The 12,934-nt window shown below is 32.1% G+C and overlaps 1 protein-coding gene across 2 annotated transcripts in view; it reads left to right on the forward strand.

The window, feature by feature from the left end:
- The window catches only part of LOC127714859 (aminopeptidase B-like), a 30,112-nt gene continuing 17,178 nt past the window's right edge, over window positions 1-12,934 (forward strand). Inside the window, exons 1-7 of one of the 2 annotated variants that reach the window (XM_052220892.1) lie at window positions 1-370; window positions 3,176-3,300; window positions 4,131-4,233; window positions 5,103-5,212; window positions 7,136-7,339; window positions 7,878-8,090; window positions 10,974-11,036. In XM_052220892.1, coding sequence (XP_052076852.1) covers window positions 208-370; window positions 3,176-3,300; window positions 4,131-4,233; window positions 5,103-5,212; window positions 7,136-7,339; window positions 7,878-8,090; window positions 10,974-11,036 — 981 coding nt within the window. In that variant the 5' untranslated portion in view covers window positions 1-207. Of the gene's footprint in view, window positions 371-3,175; window positions 3,301-4,130; window positions 4,234-5,102; window positions 5,213-6,772; window positions 6,883-7,135; window positions 7,340-7,877; window positions 8,091-10,973; window positions 11,037-12,934 lie in introns of both variants that reach the window. The other variant, XM_052220891.1, reaches the window with a different exon arrangement.

A 12,934-nucleotide genomic window follows, 5' to 3' on the forward strand; every position in this document is an offset into this window, starting at 1 on the left:
TTTTCAATTTTGAAAGTCCACCGACAGTTTCTTATGAAAAACCTTTGTTCCCCTGAAATTTAATTAAACAAACGACACTTAATTTCATTCATATTACTTTCAAATCGTTTATTAAATGCTTAACTGATTCTTATCTCACTGTTTCCGCGACACAGAACGTGACTCGTGACAGCACATGACTGCAAACAGAAAGTAGACGTGACAAACATGACACTCTTCTCCGATTCTGCAACAGATGTTGCTACTGTTTCAAACTTTAGAGAGGTTGTTGTGACTCATTATCATCTTGATCTTGATGTGAATTTTGACCGAAAAGAAATTGCAGGAGCTGTGAAAGTCGACTTCAGGTGTTGCAAAGATTCAGGAGTTGGTAAGTATGCCCTAGTCCATATAATTATGAGTCTTCTTCTTCCGAATACGGGAGTAGACTCGTGTGCTATGTACACATGTACTTAAATAAATTTACTAAACAATAGAATAAATAGTCAATTGAATATCAATATGATTTCAGAGGGCAAACATTTGACATCGTTCATAATTGTGTCCAGTCGTAATCGCGCCAAATACATATTCGCACCCTACAGGTTTGCACCCACATGTTTCCCTCTAGGTACGTTCGCACCCTACACATTCGCACCTTTTTTTTTTATTCAAAAACCTGATAAAGTTTTAGATGTTTTGTAGATGTTTATATCAAAACATTTTTATTTTCATAAATAAAAATTCGGGAATTTTTAAATGAAATATTGTTTTTAATTGATTTGATGATTAATTATTAAATGTTAATTATGTATGATTACTGCTAATTGGTATTTATACACAGCCTAATTTGGTGTTATTGTTGAGTGTTTAAAAATCATGATTGTTGTCATGGTTGTTTTAACTTGCTTTAAATTTAAATACTGCATGTATTTAGCTTGGTATGAGTAAAACTTTGAAGATTTTAAATAAAAAATTGAAAGGGGGGCGAACGTGCATGGGGGCGAACGTGATTGGGCGCGAACGGACCTGGATTGGTCCGGTTGGGACATATACATTTTGTACAGTGGCTTTGGTGGTTTAATTAGTTGGTGTGGGTCCTTCAAATGTTAGAATGGATATACCACTTTTGAAGGAACCCAGGGTTTCAGACATATATATCATTGTCTATTGCTTCATGTAGTGAATTCCAGTCAGAGATGGTGTTTGGATAAAAAGGATATTGATAGAATAAAATTAAGAATGGAAATGGGGAATGTGTCAAAGAGACAACAACCCGACCATAGAGCAGACAACAGCCGAAGGCCACCAATGGGTCTTCAATGCAGCGAGAAACTCCCGCACCCGGAGGCGTCCTACAGCTGGCCCCTAAACAAATATGTATACTAGTTCAGTGATAATGGACGTCATACTAAACTCCAAATTATACACAAGAAACTAAAATTAAAAATGATACAAGACTAACAAAGGCCAGAGGCTCCTGATATGGGACAGGCGCAAAAATGCGGCGGGGTTAAACATGTTTTTTGAGATCTCAACCCTCCCCCTATACCTCTAGCCAATGTAGAAAAAACAAACGTACAACAGTACGCACAGTAAAACTCAGTTTAAGAGAAGGCCGAGTCCGATGTCAGAATAGGAAACAAAAGATAATAAACAAAATGACAATAATACATAAATAACAACAGACTACTAGCAGTTACTGACATGCCAGCTCCAGACCTCAATTAAACTGATTGAAAGATTATGTCTTCATCATATGAATATCAGGCACAATCCCTCCTGTTAGGGGTTTAGTATTATACCGTCATAAAATATATGAGAAGAACATAACCCGTGTCATGCCAACAACTGGTTTTAGAATAAATATGTTTAATTCCGATGCAAAGACCCTATAAGTGAATCAATATTAAAGCCAAAATATGCAATTTTTAATGACCTGACAACAGTATCGTAACTATATCCCTTCTTAATAAGTCTGTTTAAAGGTTTTGTTAGCTTTTGAGGTGAATACTGACATTTTTGTGCTTTGTAAAGAATATTACCATAAAAGATTGGATGTGAAATAAGTCTTTATTAGTAGCAATTTGCCGAAATTTATGTTTCCCTCTTGCATTGTCTTGTACGTCTGTCAGATTTTGTTAAATTGTCCCTTGGAACTTCCACTTACCCCCAATTAATTTTATATAGCATTGTTAATCTAGCTTTTTTTATTCTTTTATGTTAAGTTTCCCATTGCAAAGAATTTATCATGTTGGAAACCGCACCCGGTGTTCTGACTTTATAATTATTATAGACATATTTGGCTGCTTTACGCTGAATCTGCTCAACCTGAGTGATGTGGTGCTTTTTGTACGGATCTTAAACAGGGGAAGCGTATTCAACGACTGGACCAACAAGTGATGTGTACATATGGTTTTTAACCTTACGTGTGCAGTTTTTTAAATTTTTACGAATAAAGCCTAAGGTTTTATTTGCCTTACAGGTAATATTGTCTATATGTGTTCCCCAATCAAGATCATGGCTTATAGTTACACCTAAATATTAAATGTCTTTAACAGATTTTAATACATGATTATGCAATGTTTAAGACGTCTTGAGAGGATATTTAAAATTTTTGCTGTGACACCTCATAGGAAGGCGTCACACTTGAAAAATTAAAATAGTCTTTCAAGACATCATAATTATTTGGATGTATGAAATGGTCGGTTCATAACAAGCATTTTTTAACAAATATCATGAGGACCATTACAGTTATGCCTGGAATCTGCAGCTAAGCTCAGTTTAGTTGGATACTAGAGCAAAGAAGATGCCTTCCCATCTGTCACTTCATTTCTATTTATCAAAAGTAGTATAATTTAGCTCTTCAAATTACACCTGGAATTCCAATTGGTGCCCTTGAATGTTGAGAATATTAACACAAATCTGACATTATCATGATCATCAATTAGACCAATTCAGAGATACAACTGAATATATAAATGTTTTGTTGATGCTTTTGAATGATTCCCGGTAAGTGCATCATTTTAAAGGGTGCTGAGGTTGAGCATAATGATTACAAAGTCATGAAAGTACCTTATTTAGTTAAATTTTTGTATTTTCTTGTCCTTCCATTATTCATATGATAAAATCAACATTGAGGTAACTTTCTATCGAATATTAAATTAAAGTAATTTTATTCATTACTTTCTTACAGTGCAACTTGACATCCATGAAACACTGACTGTGAAAACTGTACAGCTTTCTGATGGGGACAAGAAAACTGATTTGCAGTTTGAGAAGAAACCTTTTACAGGATATGGCTCAGAGTTACAAGTTAAGGTAAACCAATCGACACTTTAACAATAATTAAACACTTTTAAAGCTAATAATAAAAGTCAATATTGTCCAATTTTAGACATAATTGTGTTAGTACAAAATGGAAAGATGGAAACCAAAAATATATACTACAAAAGAAATGATTTTAACTTTGCTATCACTATTTCTTTTCCTTTATTGGGCTGTGAATTTCCTCATGCTACATCCTATGACATGTACATTTCACAATTTGTACGGTTTGCTAAAATATGTTCAAATGAAGCTGACTTATGAAATGTCTTAATGTTTGTAACTTTGAATTTAACACAAAAGTTACTTTACAAGGTTACAAATACAAGTACCTCATACTTTCGAAAACCTCCAGAAACTATTTTTAACATTGAAATTGCTTCTTACACACCTGGAAGAGCCAAACTATTTTTCATGTGTTTTCTGTATTAAAAGCTTTTACTAGTACATTTTGTATATGCTAACTTGGTAGTTTTCTTCAGCAGAAGCAATTTCTTTTTATGACAAAAGTAGTTAATATAAAAATTATTCAGTAATAGATAGTACATGTAGTATATATTTGGATAAGATTTATTTACATTTCATATATATGAATAATTTTGAATCAGAAATACGTTGTACTTAGTAATCAGTTATTAATTATCTCATTTTTTGTCTGAATTGGATTTTTGTGTATTATAATTCACCAATTTGAATTAATTTGAAATATACAGTATCAAACTATGAGTCCTGATGGTCCTGTTCATAAAAAAAAATTTCAGGTCCTGCAATCAGATACAGTGCCTAATGTAGTTATTGAATGTTTCCTATTTTATTTGTTACAGTTGAATACAACCATGAAGACAGGTGACACCTTTAGTCTAGTGATATCTTATGTAACAGGAGATGGACCAGGTGTTGTATGGCTGGACCCAGAACAGACTGCTGGTAAATTATCACATATTGAAGGTCCCTAAGAGTATACAGTCACAGGATATATGTTTATGATGACCTTGTGTCTTAATTATTAAACGAAAATCCAATTCATCATTTGATCTGTTGAATAATGCAATTGAAAATAAATAGAGAATAACTGGTTAATAGCTAGTATTCTATTGATTTTTGTGTCACTAATAAAATCATTTTATTTGTTAAAGTAAAAGAAAATTTACTTTGTTTAGTATTGAAATCATTTTCAGAGTTCTCAATATCTTTTTTTCCCTGGTGGTCTTTGAAGAAAATCTGCTAGTCCTCACTATTATTTCTATTGCAAAATACAAAACTTTTGACGGTCATTTGTAAATTTTGGTGGTCAAATCCTTTGGACCACCACTTTTCAAGAACTCTGATTTTTGAATTAAAACGTTTTATCTATCCATATGTTGGTTTCCCCTGAATTCTTGTTAGCCTAGATATAATGATTTGTGTTGTGTAATTTGTGGGATTATATTGAATGATGCCAATACATCAGACACTATTAAAGTTTTAATTTGTCTAACAGGTCAATGCAGTAAACCTTAGCTTGGAGGCTTTTCAAGAAACAAAATCTTTATTGTATATAAAATAGAAAGAAATGAAGGGTAAACATCATTGGAACAGCAACCATTCAACACTAACCAAAAATAGTGATAACTGAAACAGTAGTTTGTGTAGATATCTTTAATGGGAAAAAGTTATATGTGTTCAAGGGAATAATTAAAAAATATATGGTTTGTGAATGACTTTATAATTAACCTTTGATTTTCTTTCACAGAAATGATATTCAGTAGACAATGCTTAATAGAAATTGAGAGTAATCCCTTTCAAAACCATTTCAGGAAAAATAAAACCCTTTATGTACACCCCAAGCTTTGCTGTCCTGAATCGTGCATTTTTCCCTTGTCAAGACACACCTGCAGTAAAGGCTACCCATGATGCAAATGTTAAGGTCAGTTTTTATTCCATCATGTCCATGGGATGCATGTAGTTTTGTTTCCTCAATGCATTACCTTTTATTAAAGCATAAAGATATGGTGTATCAAATGTAATTGATAACTTTTGACCTTACCTTTTGTTTACTATATGAGCTGTGTCAGATAGAAATCGACCTTTTGCAATTGAATATCAATACATCTGTTGACCTATTTCGGTTTGAAAAAATCTCTATGAAAAGTCTTTAACTGTTTGAAAATTGAGATGTTATAAGAACCCTATAAAACAGACCAAAGTTTATCTTTAATATCATATTTGAATGTTCCAATATCAGTTGAAGTTTTATACATGTACATGTATACGTGCACTTGCATAAGGTCAATTTCTATCAGATGCAGCTCATATTTTGTCTTGTCTATCCAAGTCAACTGGCATTGCTACTTGGAGATCAAAATTTTGTTAAGTTTACAGATCAGGAATGTTTGTGTCCTACCTTTCCCAGTATTTTCCAATCAGGTAATTTTTTTGCCAAAGGGGAAATTATCAGAGTATGATAATGCAGTTACTATATGTTGTCTTGTCTATCCCAGTCAGCTCTAAATTTTGTTTAGTTTACTTGTTTCCTACCTTTCCCAATATTTTTCAATCTGGATTTTTTAACAGAACTGTTAATGAGTACAATATTAACAAGTCCTTTAAATATATTTGTTGTAATAGATCAAACAGACAAAGCTTACAGATAATTTGCCTCTAATGTATAACTTTTTACCAGATACTAGATTTTTTTCTTTGTGTATGCTTTTTGACTTTAGATCAATAGGTTGTGTAAAGTATGAAGCATAACTAATTGGCTGATAACTTTCACATTAAGCACATTTATATACAATAAATCATGAAACCTTTAGGTAGGATTTCATCAAAAAATTGTGGACCAAATATGCCTCTTACCATGCATTGTCCCTTTATGACATCATTCACATAAATTACAGAGTGTACCTATATGTATATTTTCTTACTGACTTCTATTGCCCAGGCAAGTTATTTTAGAGTACAAATTCAGTAACTACTCACTGTATAAGCAGACATAAAATCAACTTTTTTAGAGAAAAAAAATCTCTACATTCTTTTCAAAGTTGATACATAGTAAGACTCAGTACAGTGGAGGGTTAAAATTGGCGTGAATTAAACCCCCCCCCCCCTTTACAAATCAAGACCTCTTCTCTGAGTTTTATGGACCCATAAGAAATTGATATATGGTTAAAAAAATAATAGCCAATTTTTAGAGCCTAAGAGGCTTGTTTTGTTTTCACTTTCATTTAATAACTAGCTGCATGGTTTCTTAGGTATTTTCATTATCAGTTCCAATGTTCAAGAGGAGCTTTTAAGTTGAAAACTTTCTTCCAGAAGATTTGTTACCAAAAACAGGTTATCAAATGAAAGTTTGACCCAGAATCACCAAACAAATACTAACATTCATGACATTATCATTATGGAGAATATTGACATCAATTGGTCACTATGGTAAATTTAATATTGAGATTGAATATGTGAAGCCCAAACTACTTTATAATTGCAGGAAAGAAAAAGCCTTACTTTTATACACAAGGCCAGGCAGTTCTGAATAGATCTTTCTTTCCTTGTCAAGACACTCCTGCTATTAAATCAACTTATAGTGCCAATGTTAAGGTTAGCTCTCCATTTATCATTTACTTTCTGGAAGCATATTGTTATCATTTTTAATTTTCATATAATATTGACATATGTCTGCTTCATGAATACAGTGTAATTGTTAATTTCAAAACTTACTGAAAATAGGTAGAAAAGTGTTTAGAAAGAAGTATTTTCAAAAAAGAATAAAATTGAGATGATGAAAAACAAATTATTATGAAGAATAAATGTGACAGATTTAGTACAATGCTAAAACTACTTTTTGTTTCAGGTACCAGATGGGTTTACAGCTGTAATGAGTACCAGTCAAAGAAAAGAGCCTGGTACTGTACCTAACATGTCTGGAGAAACAGATAATGTATACTTTAACTTGCCATTTGCCATTCCAGCTTACCTTGTAGCACTGGCAGTTGGAGATTTGCAGAGTGCTAAGATAGGACCTAGAAGTCGTGTATGGACAGAACCATGCATACTTGTAAATATTAGTTGTATTATCAATTTATCATGATCACATAATATTTTCTATTTTATTACACATGAAACGCAATTTGTTTAAATTCAAATATCCCAGTGCTTTTTTATTGTTTAGATTATTGTGAAATTTTCATAAATATGGTGACGAATATACTTTAAACATACTTAGTTTATCAGTGAATAATGAAGTGTCTCCCTTTGTCCAGTAACAGTTTACACTGGCAATAGTAGCAAATTCAAATAGTGAAAAACTTAACAATAAATCTAGTTAGCTTCTGTAAAATTGGTCAACTTGTTTCAAGGGTGGGAAATTTTAACTGATAAAAAAGGGTATGTTGAATAGAAGCACTTACCTTTCCATAGAGCACATTGGTACCCCTCAAAGAAACACTCAGAGTTTTTTATGAATAAATGGTAATATAATTTCATGTTTGGATTTTCATGGGTATTAAGGCTCCTTTGGTTACTTTACTTTACTTTACTAAGTTATTAACTGTTATATTAAAGATATTAATGTATATCTTACAAATTTGCTTTAGGAAAAAGCAAGAGCTGAATTTGATGGTGTTGTTGAAGATTTTATACAGACTGGAGAGAAGTTGTTTGGACTGTATGCATGGGAGACCTATGATATCTTGGTGATGCCACCTTCATTCCCATTTGGTGGCATGGAGAACCCATGTTTGACCTTTGTAACACCATGTTTACTGGTGGGTGACAAGTCACTGACAGATGTGGTGATTCATGAGATTGTAAGTCTACATTTTGTTTCCACTTATCTGATCAGTCATGAAATTATCCACCTATAAACCCTCATTCCAAAGGATGGTGGGGGTATACTGGTTTACATGTCTGTTCCTCTGTCTGTCTGTACATGTTCTGTAACACAATTTTGTCACATTTTCTCAACAAGTCAAAGCTTCTTGATATATGGCACTTAGCCTCATCTAGTTATGTCATGCCAAACGCTGTAACAGGTTTTCAGTTTCTTCAATGTTCTATCTTTTTCTCAAATCTTGTATCTTTAAAATGTCGTGCACAATGAGAAATTTTCCTTCCATTTTATATTGAGTGAGTATGATAGGTAAGCTCAAAGTACAACAATGTGTCTCCCTTTCCTGACTAGTACTTATTTTTATTTTGAACAAGCTTTTTAAAGTCTTGATATTTACTCTTCGAACTAGTCGAATGATTTTTCCCTACCTGCTAAATAACACTAGCAGAAATGCAGGTGCATGTATTTTATTTTGCCTAATGAACAGTTAAAAATTTGTCTTTGATGGTCTCCAAACCATTATCAGTACATGTAAATGTTTCATAGGTTAATTGGTGCATTAATCTTACAGGTAAATACAGGTAAATTTTAGGAAAATATCATGATAAAATTGATAGTCAGTTTAACTTTTTTTGACATTTTTAATATGATAGAATAACTTGTTATATAACAACTCACAACTTATTTACTTGTTCATTCCTACAGAATGTTTGAAATAAACAGCCCTCAGGAAATGACTATGATCACTTTCCCGTCCTGATAATTTTGGAATTGCTCCATCAAGTACTCATTTTTTCTCTTTCTTACTCTGCATGAAACTACACTTTTTTAGTTTGACATATGTATAAGTTAGAAATATAGATAGTGTCATGCACTGAAATCGACAGCATTCTATTCTTGTATTTGCACACCAGTTATGACTGCATTGTGCATTACAACTTCAAAATGGATGTGAACGATGCTGGAGTTAAATATAGTGTTTCTTTTTGCACACCATCAGATATCATGTTGACCAGAACGGTGAAAATTTGTTCACTCAATTTGTTTAAGATCTGCTAAACAAAAATCCATGGAAAATATTCATGGAATGCTTACATTAGTGTATTTTTCCAAAATGGAAGAGAACACTTCTGTTTAAGATTTACTGTTACACTCACAGGGTACAATTGATCAGGATAAGATAGACTTGTGACCTCAAATATATATGAAAATTGAACATTTTGTTTCTTTGTTTTTTGTTTTTTGAAAGTTAAACATTCTCTACATATTAATTATGAAGAATCTTTATATTCTACCTGTATTACCTGTAAAATAGATTAGTGCAAATGTTATAATAAAGTTCTGTAGGGTATAATGTTTTTGATCCGTCCGTCAGTCTGTCAGTCTGTCTGTCCGTCTGTCCCTCAGTCCGTCTGTCCTGTTTTTGTCATCGCAACTCCTCTGAAACAGATTTTTAGAAACTTTGTAGATAACAAGGACATACTATGGAGATGTGCATATCGACAGGACATTATAATTCAATTTTTTTTCTATGAGTTATGCCCCTTTAACTTAGAATTTTGGCCTTAATATACTACTGCCACAGTTTGTCATTGCAACTCCTCTGAAACCAAAAGACAGAATTTCATGAAACTTTGCAGATAGTAAGGACATACTATGTAGATGTGCATATGGACAGGAAATTATGTTTCAATTTTTTTTCTAGAAGTTATGCCCGTTGAACATAGAATTATGGCCTAAATATACAAAATAAAACATGTTTAACCCCGCTGCATTTTTGCGCCTGTCCCAAGTCAGGAGCCTCTGGCCTTTGTTAGTCTAGTATGTTTTTTAATTTTAGTTCATTTATATGTTTTGGAGTTTAGTGTGACGTCCATATTCACTGAACTAGCACACCATTTTATTTAGGGGCCAGCTGAGGACCACCTCTGGGTGCGGGATTTTCTCGCTGCATTGAAGACCCATTGGTGGCCTTCGGCTGTTGTCTGCTCTTTGGTCGGGTTGTTGTCTCTTTGACATATTCCCCATTTCCATTCTCAATTTTAACTGTAACAGTTTGCCATTGCAACTTCTCAGAATCCACACAACAGAATTTCATGAAATTTTGTAGATACTTAGGACATACGTTGCAGATGTGCATATCAACAGGAAATCATGATTCAATTTTTTTTCTTTGAGTTATGCCCCTTTAACTTAAAATTTTGGCCTTAATATACTACTGCCTCAGTTTGTCATCGCAACTCCTCTGAAACTGCGCAACAGAATTTCATAAAACTTTGCAGATAGTAAGGACATACTATGTAGATGTGCATATCTACAGGAAATTATGATTCAATTTTTTTTCTAGGAGTTATCCTAAGAGGTATCTTTGAACATAGAATTTTGATCTATATATACTCCTGCAACCGTTTGTTATCGCAACTCCTCTGAATACACACAACACAATTTCATGAAACTTTGTAGATTATAAGGACATAATATGTTTATGCGCATATCGCCCTGTAATATTTATCAGTTGACTTTTGTAGTTATGTGTTTATGAACTTAGGAATCTAGTGAGATTTTGTTTGCCCAGTGACAGACAATGTGGGGGCGTGGGGTATGTGAGCTCGCTCACAAAGGTTCTTTAATAAAATCTTGTGTACATTCTTAAAAAAATTAATCCCACAAATGTAATGCCCACATTACTCATATAAAAAAGTATTTTGTAGTGACTAGAGAAGACAAAAATCTAGGTTAGCTATAAGTGAAGGATATGAGAGATGAAATTGCAGTTTCATAGATTTCTATTTAAATTATTGCTTTTTATTATGAATGTTTAATTCTTTATGAATAATTTTTCTTTATATTTTTATTTTAGTCTCACAGTTGGTTTGGTAATCTTGTGACCAATGCTAATTGGAGTGAATTCTGGTTGAATGAGGTATGTTTGAGTAGGACAAAGGGAGCTTATTCAATGACATCATTTGATGAAATATAAAAATAATGTCTGAAAAGTTATATAAATTATTTTTTGCAATTTCATTCAGTCTTAAGAATGGATGGAACTCAAATATTAACAAAACTACTTGAGTATCAATGAGGAAAAAATGTTTGGAGACTGCACAGGTTTGAAAAAGAAGTTTTATATTTCTTTTTAAAATTTTGATAACATTATTTTTTATACAGTTATTTATTTAAAGTTTCTATTTGTAAACAGATGATTTAAAACTTAGGATTATTGGTTGCATTATAAAAACACTGTCATTGTCAAGCTAATCTGATACCAATTTACCTATTTACTCTCATCAATCTTAGGGTTAAAACATTAGATTTTATATCATATTATTACATTGTTTGCAAGGAAATACCATGATTTTCCAGTCAAACAAAAATAGATGATTTCACATATAAAATAAATCCTGTTAATTTACTCCTAGGACTTCATACAACAAAAGATCTTGTCAAAATGTTTCAGAAAAAAATACATTAAAGCAATTAAAATGCATGGAAAAAGATAGTTTTTTGCATTTTCTATCTTATTATTAGTAATTTAACATAAAGAGTTAACTAATTCTAGAGTTCAAGTCACCAAAATTATCCAAATACATCTTTTTGTTAGGTAGAAGAAATTTTATGAGGTATTCTTTAAAAATATTAGATTAAATTTACTTTTTCTTTGTTTTTAAACTTTATTTAATATGTTTGTCTTTGTTATTAGTAGTGTGCTTTATGGCTGTTTTGCCCATTGAGTAAACCTCCCTTCTAATTGCACATGTTCGAAGACTGGGTTGTCATCTGCTCCTAAAATGGTGTATGTGGTAAACCACCATTTCCCTGTTCAAAATTGGAAAAAAGTAGCATTGATGGTCAATTTAAAAAAAAAAATGCTGATCATTTAATTGAATAACCAATGTGTTTTGGACTTGATTTCAGAACATTTTGAATTTGTCTCCAGTTTTAGAAACTAGTTCTGATAAGTAATGCTGTTTTATTTTAGAAATCCCCTTTCATAGTACAACATTTAAGTCTTTTAGATTTTTTTCAAGTGTTTAATTTTTTTCAGCTACTAGTAATATGGAACCGTATGATAGATTTATAAACAATTTGATCACCATGATCTACATTTTACAATTAGGTAACATGGAGAAAGTTATTCATTCAAGTCCATTGATATTTTATCACTATAACCACCTTAAATATCAATGAAGGAAATGGTTGGTAGACAGCAATGGTATAATTAAGTTTAATAACATATTATGGGTCACCATTGTCTTCATTACACAATGTCCAGTGGCAAATATTTCACCCAAGGAGTACTGACACCTGTTTTGTATTCTTTTAGATACAACAATTTGTTTTTTTGCAGTTTTCATCTTAATGAGGTAAAAATCAGACCCAGAAGTTATACTTTGTAACCTAATTAATAAATATACCACATACTATGCAATCATTGTATGCTTTTGCTTTTGATAACAACCATAAGTTGATTACAGTTTACAGCTCTCCATCTTTAAGGACTTATAACTTGTTATTTGCATTTAAACTTGAAGGCTGGTTACTGTAAACTAACTTATTTTTGCAGATACTTTATTTCACGGTAAGCCCTTTCTCGCCCACTTTGCAGCAATTTAATTTCTCGATTTTCAAATTCACTTGATGTACTTGGGTAAGGAAAGATCCAAGTTTTAAATTTTTTGATACTATTTATATTTATTTTTCTACTCGCGAAAGTCGCGAAAATTAGTTGGTTTACAGTACTATTTTGACTTTCAATTTTTGAGGGGCAGGGCAAAGTTGCTTGTTAGAATTTTTGCAATGCAATTTAATTACTAACAGTTA

Source organism: Mytilus californianus, unplaced genomic scaffold (assembly GCF_021869535.1).
Source record: "Mytilus californianus isolate M0D057914Y unplaced genomic scaffold, xbMytCali1.0.p SCAF_9, whole genome shotgun sequence".
NCBI classification, from domain to species: Eukaryota; Metazoa; Mollusca; class Bivalvia; order Mytilida; family Mytilidae; genus Mytilus; species Mytilus californianus.